At 39.4% G+C, this 17,536-nt stretch overlaps 1 protein-coding gene across 1 annotated transcript in view; it reads left to right on the top strand.

Annotated features, from left to right (window-relative positions):
• DDX10 (DEAD-box helicase 10) overlaps positions 1 to 17,536 on the top strand; it is a 356,406-nt gene that overhangs the window by 316,856 nt on the left and 22,014 nt on the right. Inside the window, exon 17 of the mRNA XM_090029503.1 lies at positions 16,097 to 16,227. Coding sequence (XP_089885629.1) covers positions 16,097 to 16,227 — 131 coding nt within the window. The remainder of the gene's footprint in view (positions 1 to 16,096; positions 16,228 to 17,536) is intronic.

Here is a 17,536-nt window from a genome sequence, read left to right as displayed (position 1 = left end):
AAAATAAAAAAAAAGAAACATTTCAGATCTTATTAAATAAAATTAAACTGAACAATAGCTTAAATAAAGGTATATAAATAGTGTATTGTCTTACCATCAGGGAGAACAAAATCTAGTTGCAAGTCAAAACATTTAAAGTGTAACCATCCAGCGAGAATCAGGGTTTAAGGTTTATTGACTTAGATTATGTTTAAAACAGATTATTTAAATCAGTCCCTTGTGATTGGGATCTCTCATTTTTTCAAGAAATTAAGAGATAAACATTGCAGTTGTATAGTAACTGAAAGTTAAAGATTGTAGTTGAATACACTGTTCCAAAAATATCAAAACCACAATATTTAAATTCGATCATTTTTTATCAAACCATTAACTTCTGGGGGTTTAGAAGAGCTTTTTTCCCTTGCTTTCATGAAAGTCAGATTCCAAAATAATCGATTGGACAGTATATTGTAGCCTGTTGTTATGAGTGTGATGGATTATTTATGCAGTCTAAGGATTTGTCATGTGTTGTTGAAACAAACACGAACGAACAATTTGGAAACGTTATGTTTATAGATGAAAACTGGGATATCATAGACTACAATTTGCAGAGATGGCTTCAGTACCTACAGTATGTTTAAGTCTCATTTGCTGCATAGTTTCTTGGAGAAAATACAGATAGAATCATTTGGAAATATGTAATACACATGCAGACGAGTGCCAGATTTTCTACTTTAACCTATTTATATTCCCTTTGTATTTGAGTTAAAGACGACTGATTTATTTTCAGTAATTGGAAATGTACTTGGAGTTATGTTGGCACTAATATAGGAACTTGCTATTTCGAATACTTAAGTTTGAGCTCCTTTATCAGTCAAGGTATTTGAAAGCATGTGTATTTTGGGGAGAGAGGGAAAGCCAAATTATTGGTTTTTGACAGAAATTATGAATAGATGAACACGTTATATAACATTAAAAAGAGGAAATTTGTTTTATGTCACTGGCTTCATGGTAACCATTTTGTGTTCTGCTGCCGCCTCATGGTAACTTAACCCTGTTCCGGTAAAGGTAAGCTCTTCAGCTTCCACTTCTTGCAGAAAGGAGTACACCTGCAGAATAATTATTGTGAAGCAGCTGCCACATGGCAAGTCATCCCTTCCCCCATCTATCTTGTTATAATTTGTATGTCCAGATCTTAAGTATCAAAACATTTTGGTCTTCTACCACAAGAGATGCTTAAAAAAACAAAACAAAACAAAAAACTTTTCCTGATTTATTATGATACTACCACATTTAAAAAAAACATGGGCCAAGATGCTTTGATGGAATACAGAAAAGCAGAAGGACAAGTGCTTAAAATAGTTGAATTACCTTCTCTCTCAAGTTTGGACAAAGTGCATTTTACCAGTTTAGTAAGAAGACCTGCAGTCAAACCTCCCACAGCAGTTTTAAAATGCTTTTTTTATAATCTTGTCAGTCTACCATACTGCTCATCTACATCAGTTAACTCCTCCTTTCATTTGCTGTCTGTAGCTAATACAGTTCCCACTGCATGTAGCTACTCTCCCACTTTTCCAGTTAGCTCAAACCCAGATCCCATATCTACACCCCCTTCCAATGATATTTGTCTTAATATTGACCCTCTATTAATTTTGGCCCTGTGAACACTTGCGCACCTCTTACAGCACCATTTCTAATGTCACATCTAACCTCTTTCCCCATCTAATTTCCTGTTGCTGGGAGATGGATAGGATGCCTATTCCATCTCCTAAAAGATCATTTATGGTTTCTTCATACTTCTTTCAGCTCCTAGTTCTTACACAGGACTGGGTCCCTTCATCTGACACCTACAGACTCATATTCTCTTATTCTGTCTGCTTGGGATCTGCTTTTGTCCTGTCCTGTCTGTTCTGTTTTTCTTCCCTGTTCCCTCATTTTTGCTATTTTTAATAGCGCTGTATTCAGCTTTCCTTTTCCTATTCGTGTTGATGCCTCATCATCTTTCCTCTGATTTTGACTCCTCTCTCATCTCTCTTCCTCCTCCCATTCTCCCACAACTTTCTCATTCACCAAAAGGAGCCACTGATTTTCACGATAAATCCAAAAACTAGTAGAAGTGAATTTAAGCAAATGTTCTAAAATGGGGTAACAAATTACCAACCAAATAAAAACTAGAAATGTTGCAATACTTATTAATGACCTCACCCATGCAGTAAGATTTGTTGTTCTTACTATTATTAGCATTGATTTTAGTACAGATAAACCCAAAGATCAGCAATGGCTCATATGGGTGTGGCTCCAATATAGTTTCACTGATGTTAGCAAAGAACCCATTTCTCTTGCTGTGTTTTATCCTGCAAGATTTCTCATTATATCATCATCTTCCAAGTTCCAAAAATGATCAGATCTAGCTCAAAATGTCCATGTGTGTCTGTCCTGTTCTTACCCAAACACCAAAACCTCCTCCTCCTTTCTTTGTTTACCTATAGTCCAGGGGTGTCAAACCCATGAGGCCGAGTAGGCCGGGTAAGTAACACAGGGCCAGTCTGTGGGCCAGATAAGTGGCATGGAGCTGGTCCTCGTGCCAGAGTGGGCCTGCAGACTGGCCCCACACACCAGATCCAGTGGGGCGAGGTGGTTAACACAACAATCTTCTTGCTTTTATCTACCACCATTCTTCTTACCTTTTTATGTATACTATATTCTTTATTATGTATATAGGTATCTCCCTTCTTTTGCCTAAAACTTTGCATCTTCCATTTTGACTTCATTTTAACTGGCTTTTCTTTACTTTGTCACTTAAACCATGATTCCCTGGAAAATTATTATGCTTGTACCTGATATAATCGAACTTTCCACCACCTATAACATTACAGCTAATTTCAGCATTTCTAAGTGCCCTTCCTTAATTTTCCCCCAAAATCCACTCGCTCTGCTCCTACTCTCCTGCTGCACAACGTGTCTGTTGGAAAATCCATCGCTATTCTGCTTTCTTTCACCCTAAATTTCTTCTCTTTTCCTCCATTTCTGCCATTTGCCTAGCTGAACATCTTGAATTGTTCAGCATAATTAAACCTCAGTAACCTTCTTGCCATTTTCAATTCACTTCTCAGGTCCTTTTATTTCACCCTCCTCATGGATGTCACCAAAAAAAGAGAAAAGATTGTGGCTTTCTCTCCCTCTTCCCATTACAGACGCACAAGTTTCTTCTCTTCAAATCCTTCCACTTGCCTCGGTGACCTCCATCTCACTTTTGCTCATTCTCATCCCCTTCCTTGTTCCTCTCCTTAGCCTACCACTCAACTCTGTTTTTTTTGCTCCCAATAGAAACATGCTTTAGGTTTCTATCATAAATACTGCTGCTCTCCTGGTAGAAAAAGTGTATATCAATCTTCATTAAATTTCTCACACAGGAAACAATGCTGGGGTCACCCTGGTCTGGAGAAGGAGCCCCTCCATCGGGGGCTGGGGAATGTTCCCTCAATCAAGGAGCACCCCAGCAGGGGGATGCTGAATATCCCAGGAATTTCCACTTCTAAAAACGAACACGTGTTCATACTCTTAGTCTCTTTAGTCTTTAGAACAAAACAGCGTGCTTTATCCCACTTAGCTCTTCAACTACTGCCACATTTCCCCTTTCCTATTTCATTTCTATTCTCCTCAAATATGGTATTTGTAATCAGTGACCTGACTCTCTTCCTCCAATTCTGTTTCATTTTCCTACCCCTTAAACTTTTGTCACAGATTCTTTTGTCTCTTCTTAGCCAATCTCAGTTTTCTGTCCTCATCAACCTTAACTATCTTCAACAATGTCAACAGCACCCATCCTGAAATCTTGACCTCCTTTGGCTTCCATGCTTCTGTTCTCTTCTTACTTTTATAGTTCTTCTTTCTTCTTCATTATAATCTAAGGATGTTCCTCCCCATCCATATCCAAATCTGGAGTGATTTTGCTCAACTCTGCCTCTGGTCCCCTCCTCCCACACCTTGATGGGAAATTTCACCTATAAGCATAAATACAAATAAATAATAATGAACCTGTAAATGTACTTTTTCCCTATATATTTGTATAGATGGGTTTCAAGAAATCTTAGTTAGTTATTTGTATAAGCATTTACATGACTGAGCCCTAAGAGCATATAGCCACTCTTGATTGGTTCCACGTAAAATAGTCTATTACTAACTGTCACAGCAAACACCAGAACAAGTGTCATAAAAGACACAAGTAGTAATTCTTGTCTTGGTGGCTTTTCCCCAGCAGTTTTGCATGCATGGGCATCTACAGCATTTCAACTAAACCTCACAGTAGGGAAACTAATTATATTTGTATTCTTGCTTTCAGGAAAAATACTATTCTAAATTCATATTTTGTATAATACATAGGGCTAATATTTAGGGTATGTGACCTAAGCAATGATGAGGAAATGAGCAAAATCTCTTCATTTTTAGAGGCATTTTTCACTTGATCCAACAGATAGCAATCCCATTCTGATTTTGATGTGCTGAACTGTTATCAGATGTTCCAAGATTAAAGACAGGCCAGAGCTAGCTGGGTTCCAAAATCTCATCGTTTTTATTCTGTTCCAGTACAATAGTTTATTTCTTATGTTTTTCATAGTCTTTGATATATTTACTTACAAATGGTGAGTTTTGAGTCTGGAAACAGGTAATGATCACTTATTCTTTGCCCCTGCAAAGCCCTATGTATGTCTTAAAGAGCTTATTTAGTCTTGTAACAGGAAAAAGTGGTGGCCTCTTATCTTGGTATCTTTTTCTAAATAGCTAGTAATCACAGAATTTTAAAAAGTCACTCAAAAGTTCCATAAAGTTATACAAAAGAAATTTCTCTGGTGTATGAAATCCCAGTGGGCATATGGTGAGTTCCCTGAAGAAGGCTGATGTGTTGAAATGTTTGAACACAGAGCCTACTTTTGAGAATTACTTTCTGTATGTGGGATGACAGCCGTGACTGCTGTGAACCTCAGAGTAGGGGGTGGTGAGGAGGAGGGGCAGAGGAACGTAAAGACATGTTTCAAGCATTACATGTATAGAATCTAAATAAAAACATGTTTTAGGATTTATTTTTTACACTTTAATGATACTCCCTAGATATTTGAAGGGGGGGAACCCCTTTCTTTGTTATATTTGCCTCTGCAAGGTTTTGTTTCACCCATTTTTTATGATGCACAGCAAACAAAGCTTTTCCTTTGATGCTTGCTTTCTTGCTTGTTACAAGCAAAATGTATTCCATTAGTTTCTGTCTGATTGCAGGGTGTTGTCTTGTTTATTAATATTTTAACTCATTTTTGACTCATACTGATGTAACAAATGGAAAAATCTGTTTGAGGTGACTAGCCCCAGAGATGCTGGCTTCTGCGTATCTACAGCCAAAGTTCTTAGTTCAAGTATTCGATATCATTTATTTTGGTTTTATCCTGACCAACAGTTCTTGTGCACATAGGATTCATTATACAAGGATTGTCCGCCTGAACTTTGTGAGGTAATCTGTGTGTAAAGAAGTTTCACTTTCTGAAATGAAGTGTACTTATAGTCGGTATAAGGCCTTTTACTTGACTAGCTTTTATATATATCCCGTTTATACATTTCCTTAAATAAATCCTGCCCAAATATCAGCTTTGTTTTTTCTCATGTAATTAAGATATGCTGCCATGACTAAAACATGAATGCATTTAAGTCAGCCATGTAGTTGTTTTATACTGACCTTTCACATTCAAACAGTGCCAGACTGACTTTTATTATACTTTTTTTTTGTTGCTAATTTTAGCTAGTTGTGATTTTAAAACTTTTTATTGCATATATCACATAGGGGTTTTGGTAGTAAAATGGAAAGTTAAAAACATGGATTTAACTTTAATGGTCTAGTGCAGTGGTCACCAAACAGGAGATCTCGACCCACCAGTAGATCTCGGTGCCTCTTGGAGTCTATCCAAGGCTGGGGCTGGGGGTCGCGTGCCCGTGTGCATGCACACCCGTGCCCCAGCCCAGCAGGTGAGTCCATGGGGAAGGGAAGATGTGGGGGCTAGCTCAAGGCCCCTATGGTAAGGGACAGTGCTGCAGAGGCAGGAGCAGGGGTAAAATGAGTGGGGTCCCAGCCGGGTAGGATTAACTAGTGGGGAGGCATGTCCCCAAATAATTTTTTCTCCCTCTGCCTCAGTTTGCCTCCCTCTTTCCCTCCCCACAGATTCACCTGCTGGCTGGAGGGCGGGGGCGGGAGGGACGTTGGAGTGGCACATGGTAGATCTTGGTTTGCTTTTAAATGCCAAAGATGATCACATACTTAAAAACGTTGGAGACCACTGCTCTAGTGATAGGATAAGATAAGCAGCCATCATTACTCAAATGCATTAGGTTGCTATCATTTCCTAATATCCATGACATTCTTTAGGCGTTATGTTAGGAGGCACGTTGGGAGTTATTTTATTATTGTTATAGTTATTATTATTAGGTTTGCGATCAGCTCTCACCTTTTGCCTGTAATTATTAATGTAAAAACAAAATGGATATTTCTTGATATTAAAATTAAGTGCATTTTGCTTGTCATTATTAACTAAAAAGAGAAATTTAGGGGTGAGGTTTTCAGGAGCCCTCAATTTTGGCTTAACTGTTTCCAGCCCAAGTGGATAGGAATTTTGCCATTGGCCTCAGTGAGAATGGAGTTAGATTTCTGCTGACAGATTTTCAAACCTACTCTCTTTTTTCCCTTCTGTTTTGTATTGCAAATCAAAGAAATATATACACTGAACAGGATGTTTGTCTCTTCATTCTAGGTGCCCTTAACATACACATGCCAAAAAAAATCTCTATCAGCTAATATATATATATAACCCCCAAAAGCCTCAATAATAACAAAACGTTGGCAGGTTTGTTCTTGGGACAAGAACAAAAGTGTGTAAACTGGCTTTGTATGAGTTAGGTGAAAATTAAATCAGAGTTTTGAAATATATGAGGATTGAAGTTTTGGAACAGCCTTCCAGTAGAAATAATGGAAGCTAAAAACCTAACTGGTTTCACAGCAAAATTAGATGCATTTATTAAGGGATTATATGACATGGTTGCTTAAGATGGCAAAGGACTAGATACAAGGACCTGAAAATTCCTTTTTTGTCCTATTTCTCATTTAATCCCTCACCAGGTAACCAGGAAAATTAGAAATTTAAGCTACCCTCTTTTTGTAATGGCTAGTCGTGTTTACAGTTTGTTCATCCTAAATACCTTTTGTTGGAAACTTTAAAACATTGTAAAATGTATTAGATTAATTTCTTCAAACAAAATTTGTCCAACCCTGGTGTCTCTTACATAAGGCACACATATGATACTTGTAGAATTCAGTAATTCTATTGATTCATTCTGAGAGTGGTTTTTGTCCACATAAATCTCATCTATGTTGGGATTTCTCAATTAGAATATATCCTTATCTAAGAACCCTGCACTGCAAGGTTTTAGTGAAGATATTATCCTGTGCTAACATTATGTCAATGCATTTTTTCTTTCTGCTATTGACTCTAGTATTATGGAAACCAGAGGATAAGCTGGTGATATGATCTGCAGATCTAAATGTATATTGTCTACTGTGATAGATTGAAGAAGGAACAATGTATTAATATTGAAAGGCAATGAAATAAGTAATTTCCTACAGCTTCTGTATAGTCTGTAGTTCTAACCTGGGCTAATGACAAGAAAAGTTGTCAGCGTAAATTAGTTTGTCGCTCTAATGCAGTAAAGCAGTATTGATGGGAACATAGTAAGAGCAAGATGACAGCAGTGCAGTAAGGCCTGACTAGTGCTCTGGTGCAAAATGCTGCCAGGTATATGAAAAAATGCAAGTATAACTGAAAAATAATTATCTTCAAAATCTACACGAGGCCACTGTTAGAGACGTTAAGATGCCAAGGGTTCAGCTGCCATTAGTGTGCTGATTACACTCAGCTGTGTATCTCATTCTGGTGCATCTCATTCTGGCAGCCACTATCATTGTGATGTCAGAATGCCTGAAGTAAGTTGGCTTTTAGATGAAGAGCATCTGACTCAATGTGACTGAATTAATGCTGGTTGGAAATGTTTTAAAGAACTGGCAGAAGTGTTTATCCCTTTCACTGAAAGCTCCCATTCTTCAAAGTGGTATAAAAAGCCAGGGCTTGGTGCAACTCTTCAATAAGCTTAGAAAACCAGTATCTAAAAATGCTATCTTTCAGCTCTGTTCTCCTATGAATCTCCAGGGATCTGGCAGTAATGATCTGCATGTTCATTTCATTGTAATTGTAATTCACTGCATGTGAAGTGGAATGTAAATACTTTGCACAAGGTCTGATTGGTACAGAATACAGCGGCCCACTTTATCTATGGCTTTGGCAGGTCTGAGCACATCAAACCTCTCTACTGCTCTCCAGCCAGCTGCCAATATTAGCTTAAGGCTTTGGTCCAAAACATTGAAGTAATTAATGGAGCCAGCCCCAGCTACATAAAAGGCTGAATTTCTATTCATGAACCATCAGAACAGCTGAACTCCACTGGGATAGTGCAGACCTGGAGAAAGCTCAGGATAGCGTGGGGTTGACAGCAACGCATTCTTTGCCGAGGGGATCTAGGCCTAAGACAAACTCCTAGAGTAGATGAGGTGAATGCAGAGCCCTGGTTGTGTTGAGAAATGCAGTCAGAACATTGCCCTTTGAAAAGATCTTTCCATCTTAAGGAAACTTAAGTACATTTAAAGCTGAATCAGCTAGGAGTTGCCTTCTAATCTTAAGTTCCTACATACCTCAAATATAAGAGAGAAAGAGCTGTAATCGCATTTCAAAGAGTTGTTTTTCCCAACAAAGATGTCAGACAATCCCAGAATTCCACACAGGTTTTTATTATCTTCATTTTTAATTTAGAAAGCATCCAGATACTACACTGAAAAGTGACATGGTAAAACCCTATCATAGAAGTACCATCAATGTATATTTTTGGGTTTCATTGTTTCTTTTAAACTTAAACATATGATTCTCCTGAAATTAAGCATATGTATCAAGTACACTCAGTATTTAAAATCCATATGCTTTATAGTTTGCTAATGTTATAGTCACTAGCAGAGGCCAAGTATATTATCAATGAATGCAGAAGGTGACAGATCTCGAAGTCCTGAATATTTTAATATATAGTCAAATGAAAATATTATGATCATAATTGTTGGCGGGCTCAGACAAAGAATTTCTAAACGACACAACTGTTATATTTAATTTCTTTAGTGAAACAGAAATATTTCACCATTATGCATTACATAAATTACTATGGACAGAATTGACAGTGCTGAAATAATTTTTTCTCTTACTTCAAAAATCTGAGAATTGCTTAAATATTTGTACACACAAAAGACAAGTCAAGGTAATTTATTCAAATATGAACCAGCATAACTCAGTTTTAGAGTAACTGCACACATGTTCATGGCATGTCTTATCTACCTTTGTTAAGAAAATTTTAAGGTCTAACGTTACCAAGCAGAAATTTGGCTTTGAGCTTACTTCTGAGAAGTTGCACAATGAACATCATTCCTCTTTTTAGTACAGGTGTTTTGCCTTCTAAGTGTCTTAAAAAAATCAAATTCCTAACCTGCAAGTAGATAATAACCTAATGCAGGGGTAGATATTCTATTCCAGTTGCAGGCTGGAATGACTCATCCCAGATCAGACAAAAGCAGGCAGGTGAACACTAGGACTCAGCAACTACCACTTCTCTCAATAGTGGCATGGGGAGAGCATCTGTTGCTGAAGTCTCGTGTCTGTGGACTGGATCCCCAGTGGCTTTGAAATGTATCTGGATGGTGGGCCATAAGTTCCTGACCCCTGGCCTAGTATGTTATGTGTACATATAAACATAGTTATATATCTACCTGGGCCCTGTTGCTAATTTGGGCATTTATTTCCAAAAGAAGTATAGTTGCTAATCCACATAATGACAAAGATAACTTTCAGCAAATAAACTGCTGACTTTGTCTCAGCCCTCCACAAAGGTGTAGAAGATGTAACCTGCCTTGTTCATCCTAATGGTGTGTTAAGATATGAAAGTATGAAGATACTTCATGCCACAGTAAGGAGTCATCTGAGCTAAAATTATAGATCCTGATGCGACAAGATGCATGTGATGTAAGTTTGCATTAACGGTAATCCTATTTACCTAACATCAGTAGAAGTTCTTTGTTCGCTCAGGGTGGCTTACTTATTGATGTAAATTAGTAGGGCCAAACTATGGTTGGTCACTCTTGACAGAATGATATTTAACACTGCTGCTCTAATAGGTCCCACTTGCTTCCTAGTTTGGCTTGACATTAGACAAACCTCTGTGTTAAAACTGTATTCCAACATGTGCTCAGAGGTAACTTGTCATTAATTCCTTTTATGGTCAGCAAATATGTCAGAAAGATACATTCTAAAAGTTTTTGTGCATATTTATTCTAGTAGTTGTGCTTGACATGTTTGCTTCAATTGGTCAGTATTTCTTTCTCATAGGAACTGTTATGAAAAGTGGTCACGGTGTTTCTGCTTTCTGACTAGCTGACTGAAACATAAGATGATAATTCAAGACCATTTAAAATTGAATAACAAGTAAAAGCAATAACTGACAAAAATGCTATGTGCAATTCACCAAGATTCACGAGGTCACATTTAAGAGTATATTCTTGCCTGCCATATAAGCATTAACATATTGGTAGATCCCTGAAATTGTCTTAAACCTAAATGTGACTATGTATCATCCACAGGTGAATAAATGAGGCACATCTACATGTGAAAATTCTTTGGTGGGCTTATTATAGAGTAATTTACTCTAAAGTAAACCTACCCCAGGCAAGCGTCTACACGTGTGTGGAAGAAGAGGCAGATTTGCTGCTCATGGCAGCAGTCTGCTTCCCCCTGCTGGGCCTGCACCAGCCAGGGGGAGCTGTAAGCTCCTCTGTGTGCTAGCCCAGGGACTGGCAGGGAGCATGGGGCCAGGAGATAGCTGACTCCTGGTGGGGGCTGAGAGATTGCTTTATGCCCCTGGGAGCTGCCTGCTCCCAAGGTAGGATCTACCACCAGAGCCTGGGCAGGGGCAATGTCCCCCTGCCCTGGCAGCAAGGAGCTCCCTTCCCCCACTCTGTGATCATGGACCTGGGTCTGGGAGATAACAATTGTCCAGCTCCTGCTCCGTGATTGCAGAGCAGGGGCTAGGAACTCCCTACTGCTGGGGCAGGGGGACATTGTCTCTGCCTGGGCTCTGGTGGCAGAGCCCACACCAGCAACAGGCAGCTTCCAGGGACAGGGAGCAATCTCCCTCCCTCTGCTGCCTGGCTGACTGGGAGCAAATTTGCTTCCAGTCAGCCATGTACATGTCCCATATTGTGCAGTAATTTATTCTGACTAATTTGCTACTTGCATTTAGAGGTTGCAAATCTACTTGAGATTAGAGCAAATTAGTGTGCAGTAAACACCTGCACATGTAGACACACCCAATAAAAACTAGTTTTTTGACTCCTCCTTCAACTTCCTATTATAAAATGAATGTGGATGTTTAATGAGGACATAAGACAAAAATTTTTATCTGTGTGTGTGTGTGTGTGTGTGTGTGTGTGTGTGTGTGTGTATTAAAGTATATACCTCATGGGCTTATTTGTACATAAATAAAGGAATGATAACAAAATTGTATCAAAGTTTTCCTTAACACAACTTTGATATATGGATGATTTCAGTGAGAATATAGACTGAAACAAATAAGTGCCAATAAAAACTCAGTATCACCCTAGTTCTTTGTGTACTCTGGCATGTATATGTTTAAAAAAACACAAACTCATTTTATTCCTTCCTGCAGTTAAGACTAGTAGCTGTGTTTGTTTATTTAAAGCATAATTTATTTAGCTAATACCACATGCCAGTTGTATCTAGAGACCAGGTAGAAGGAGAGGAATAGGTAAAGACAAACTTTCAAGTGTTTCAAAGAAATGTGCTATAATCTAATGCAGATATGAGAACTCATCAACAAAAAGACAATTTCCAAAAATTTCTCTGAGTTTAATTTGCCTTTACCTGAAAGGCTGTATAATATTGTAGGAAAAGATGAGCTAGAGAACAGTAATTTTGTGAGATAGCAAGAAGAGTCTAATTCCCAAACACCCTTCCACAATATTTTATTTTTTGTAATTTTGTTGCGAAGTAGCATCTGCAGTTCTTGGTAATCAGTGTGCTGTTTAGTTAGTGGTTATTTTTCCTTAGGTAGTTTACAGTGCTATAGATCTGACACTGCTTTTATTGGTTTTATATACCACATTAGTTATGCAGTTTCGTTTCTTTTCCAAGTACTTTGAAATGTTCTAAAACCAAGTGTACTAATGCTGAGCATGTTTCTTACTGCATTCTGATAGCAAACCTGCTTTATCCCTCCCCCCCCCACTTCCTATTAATTCTTCACAACCTCTTCAGTTTGTAGAGGGAGCTTCATTGGGGAAGCAATGAGGGACTCCTGCAGTGGTGACTAATTTATATTTTTCTTCCCTATTGCATGCCTGCCTACCTCTCCTCTTCCCCCCATGATTATCAAGGGAACTTTGCTGTGGAAAACATAAAGGGGCTTTTCTGTTGTGCCATGTTGTATTTCTGTTCTGCCATGTTCCATTTAAAACATAGTTTGCATATGAGAAGAAGGATGTAAAATATTAGAAATTTAAATCATTAAATATTAAGCAACTTAAATATAACATGATAAAGACATAGATGGGAACTTGGGCAGCAGTGGCCACGAGATGATTGAGTTCAGGATCCTAAAGAAAGGAATGAAGGAGAGCAGCAGAATAAGGACTCTGGACTTCAGAAAATCAGATTTTGACTCCCTCTTAGAACTGGTGGGAGGCCAGTCTAAGGGGGAGAGCAGTCCATGAATGTTGGTTGCACTTTAAAGGAACCTTAATGAGAGTGCAGGAGCCAACAATCCTGATGCACAGGAAGAATAACAAATATGGCAGAAGACCAGCTTGGCTTAGCTAACTCTTCAATGAGTTAAAACACAAAAAGGAACCTTACCAGAATTGGAAACTTGGACAACTAGGGAGGAGTATAAGAGTATTTCTCGGGCATGCAGGAAGGCTAAAATGCAAATGGAGTTCCAGCTAGCGAAGGACACAAAGGGCAAGAAGAAGGGTTTCTACAAGTATGTCCGCAACAAGAGGAAGATCAGGGAAAGTGTGGGTCCCTTAATGAATGGGGAGGCAACCTAGTGACAGATGATGCAGAAAAGGCTAAAGTACTCAATGTCTTTTTTTTACCATAGTCTTCACAGTCAAGGTCAGCTACCAACTACTATACCTGGCAATAGAATTTGCTAAGGAGGTGAGCAGCTGACAGTGGCAGAAGAACAGGTTAGGGACTATTTAGAAAAGCTGGACATGTACAAATCCATGGAGCCAGACACAATGCACCTGAGGCTGCTGGGGGGAGTTGACCAATGTGATTGCAGAGCCACTGGATTATCTGTGAAAACTTGTGGCGATCAGGAAAGGTCCCAGATGATTGGAAAAGGGAAAGTATAGTTCCCATCTTTAAACAAGGGAAGAAGGAGGATCGATCTGGGGAACTACAGCCTCAGCCCCTGGAAAAATCATGGTACAGGTCCTCAAGGACTCCATTTCTAAGCACGTGGTGAAGAAGGTGATTAGGAACAGTCGGCATGGATTCACCAAGGGCCAGTTATGGTTGAACAACCTGTTTGCCTTCTCTGAGATGACTGGCTCTGTGGATGCAGGGAAAGCAGTGGATGTGATATACCCTGACTCTCACAAGGCTTTTGATAGGGTCTCCCGCAACATTCTCACAAGCAAGCTAAGGAAATATGGGTTGGATGCATGGACTGTAATGTGGATATAAAACTGGCTGGATTGTTGGGTTCAGAGGGTAGTAGTGAATGGCTTGATGTCTAGTTGGCAGCCAGTCTCAAGTGGGGTGCCCTGGAGCAGAGGACCAGTCATTAGGCTGGTTTTGTACAATATCTTCATCAGTTTAGATGGGGTTTGCAGATGACACCAAGCTGACGGTAGGGCTAGGACTCAGAGAGACATGGACGTATTGGAGGATTGGGCCAAAAGAAATCTCATGAGGTTCAATAAGGATAAGTACAAATTCCTAAACTTAGGATGGAACAGTATCATGCAATGGTACAGGCTGAGGATCAACTGGCTGGGCAGCAGGTCTGCAGAAAAGGACCTGGGGGTTACAGTGGATAATAAGCTGAATATGAATAAACAGTTGTGTAGAAGGCTAAGAGCATACTGGGTTGCATGAGTAAGAGTGTTACCAACAGATTGAGGGAAGTGATTATTCCCCTTTACTCAGCACTGGTGAGGCCACATCTGGAGTACCATGTCCAGTCCCCCCCTTCTCCCCCATCCACTCCAGAAAGGATTTAGACAAATTGGAGAGAGTCCAGGGGAGTGTGATGAACATTGTTAGAGGACTGGGGAACATGACTTTTGAGAAGAGGCTGAGGGAACTAGATTTATTTAATCTGGAAAAGAGAAGACTCAGGGGGGATTTAATAATAGCAGCTGCCTGAAGGGTGGTTACAAAGAGAATGGAATTAAACTGTCCTCACTGGCAGCTGATAACACAACAGAAAGCAATGGTCTCAAGTTATAGCATGGGAAGCTTACACTAGATTTTAGGAAGAACTTTCTCACTGGGAGGGTAGTAAAGCACAAGACCAGGCTACCCAGAGAGGTTGTGAAATCTGTATCCTTAGAAGTTTTTAAGATCCAGGTAAAGATCTGGGATGATATAGTTGGGGATGTTCCTGCTTTGAGCGGGTAGTTGGACTTGTGAGGTTCCTTCCAACCCTAATTTTCTACAATTCCTTTGTGGAGTCAAAAGCCATTTGGAAAATAAACTAAATAGGGCTATGTCCTTGATTTTAGGTTATATCTATTTGTTTTTCTTTTCAGTATAAAAATGCACTAAGGCAGGATTCATGTTGTTTGAAGTAACCTAGAGATGCTTACAATCTCTTATTTTCATTTGTGGGCATGCACGATTGCGTCTTCCCTTCAGTGCGTCTGTTTGCTCCCTATCTATAAACACACTAATAATATTTAAGAAGTAAAGCTATAGGGTTGCATGAAGCCTGCTTTTGAAAATGCAGAAGGTCCAGAAGCATAGTTGGGCACTTGAGCACCATGGGACAGCCTCAGTGGCTGCTTTGCCAGAGCTGTGGCAGGCAGGCCTCTAGCATGGCTGCTGCTATTGTTGTTCCCCCTTATTATTCTTCTGAGTAGGCCTGAAACCCATGCTCGAAAGGAGACCTCTGTGCTTTGATAGGTCCTCCATTCTGTGGATGCAGGGACTTCAGCTTCTCTAGGGAAAAGCTGCTGATTTTGCCAAGCATTGCAAGTTCTATAGAGAGTTCCCAGAGTGGTGCAGAGTGATGTCAGTGGAGACCCTACAAAGTTTTGCCAACATAACTGTGTCCATTAGGGGTATGAAAAATCATCTTCTGTTAGGATATATTGCATCCTCCCTGGAGGACCATGGCCATATGGCTCCATAGTGTAGACAAGACCTAAGAGCAGGCAGGGAGCACACACAATCCCCCCATGACCTATTGAAACTCCCTCGGATCATTTAAATAGCTCTTTTGTGTATTATAGCTTCTAATTTCAAGCAGACCTCACTGAGTTTTAAATCAGCTGCTTTTGTAAAACATACCTTACAAAAAGGATTGACCTGTGTACCTTTCCTTATCTCTGTACTTTCTTCCAGAAGAAATTGGGCAGTGTTTTGAAACTTCTTAAACATGTGCTCTCAGATGAGTGTTTTTAAGTGGTTTTGGAATTTTACTTTTTATTTTGGATTTGGTAGATTTAAAACCAATTTCTTGGAAGTGCAGGATTTGTGTATACTTTTTTCTCAGTCATTTTCATATCTTTTGTTCATCATTCAATCAACAGCAGCCAAAGGAACAATGGGCTTGTATCACTGCGTATAGTGGTGATGGTTTTGATGCATGAATTGGAGGTGGTAGAATTTCCTTGGAGTATTCCTAGTGCTGGGAGAGCAGAAAGCATGGACTTTTGTGTCTGAATCTGTAATTCTTCACTTTCCTTCAGGTTGAAGAAGTCATGGCTTTTCTGGATCACAGTGGAAGTGAAGAAGAATTTGATCCAAGCTCCCTTCCAGATCCTGATAAATGCAGGGACTCAGACCAAGAGGAAGATTGTGATATTAAAGACAGCTCTGGGTATGTTTTTGGACTTGAAAAAATTGTTCTTTGCTATTTTCCATATTTTCTCTTCTTCCTGGAAAGAAAAAAGACCATCTATAGTTAAGACTCCTAGCTCAGTTTTCATATTTCTAATTTTGCCATAAGTAATCTTGCACAAACACTTGGCGAGATTGCTACTTTTCAAAGACTGCTTTGTTTAGATATTCCAACAGAGCAAATTTGAAAAGGTCTTCAGCACTCCTGGGAATTCTTACTTAACAATTCTTTTGCCAAGTGGTTCTGACTAGAAATTAGCTCTCAGTTTAGCTTAGAACAATAATCCTTTTTTATATAGCTCTGTTAGAATTTAGAATTTAAATGAACATTGAAGGGAATCCCAGTGAAAATATTCAAACACAAAATTCTGTGAATTCCCTGAAGTCCCACCTGAAGTTCAGATGTAAATTTCTGTACAGTCATTTACAGGTTTTGAATATGTAAACGAATTTGGGAACCGCCTTGTGGGCACTGAGTAGAAGCACATATGTTTTAGAATTGTAATTGTAGATTAAAAAAAAATTATTAATTTAAAATAGTACCCTTAAATATTTTTTCAATATTTGTATATTGAGAGAATGTTACAGTGGGGAGGAAGGATGGGAGGAGGAGGAAGATCCACTGTGACCAGATCAGTTTATTGGATTTCTTCAATGAACTGGAGCTGCATTTCCCAAATTGTGACGCTTGCCCTCCCCTGCAGAGGTGGGGTGGAGGGTGTGCTGCAAAAAGTTCCTGAGGGAGCATGTGCGAGTCACAGCCACATGTCCCCTTCCCCTCACCCCCAAATTCTTCCTCTCCTGCCAAACTTAATAGCAATGCAGAGAAAACAGTGATTGGGGCTGATTCTCTTTGCCACTGATTTCTCTCCTTGCTGCCAAGTTTCTGCAGCAGCAGCTGGTGGTAGGGAAGTGGTGGCAGCAACTGAAGTAGGAGGGTGCAGGAGTGCCAGACCCTGCTATGATGGCCCATAAAACTTGGGGAAATGCTACGCTATAGGAGCCAAAAGAACCTTTCCATGTTAAATTCACTGGAGTTTTGTCACTGACTTAAAAGCAGGCAGGATTTCACCTCCTATGTCTTTGACAAACAGAGGTGGCTTTTTGTGTTATCAGCTCTGACGCATCTTGAAATCATGGCACCAGCACTTAATGTTTTTAGCAGGAATATAGATGTTTATTTTGTTCTCGTTGACTCAACAGGAACTTCTAGTTGTCAGATACACAAGCATCTTTTGCCTCAGTCCAAAGAACCTAAAGTTTCTTTGGGTAGTTTGTCACTAACCCTG

This window comes from Crocodylus siamensis, chromosome 1, assembly GCF_052110815.1.
Source record: "Crocodylus siamensis isolate JL-2025a chromosome 1, ASM5211081v1, whole genome shotgun sequence".
Lineage (NCBI taxonomy): Eukaryota > Metazoa > Chordata > Crocodylia > Crocodylidae > Crocodylus > Crocodylus siamensis.
The sequence above is the reverse complement of the archived record's forward strand: the minus strand, read 5'-3'. Positions and strand labels throughout refer to the sequence as shown.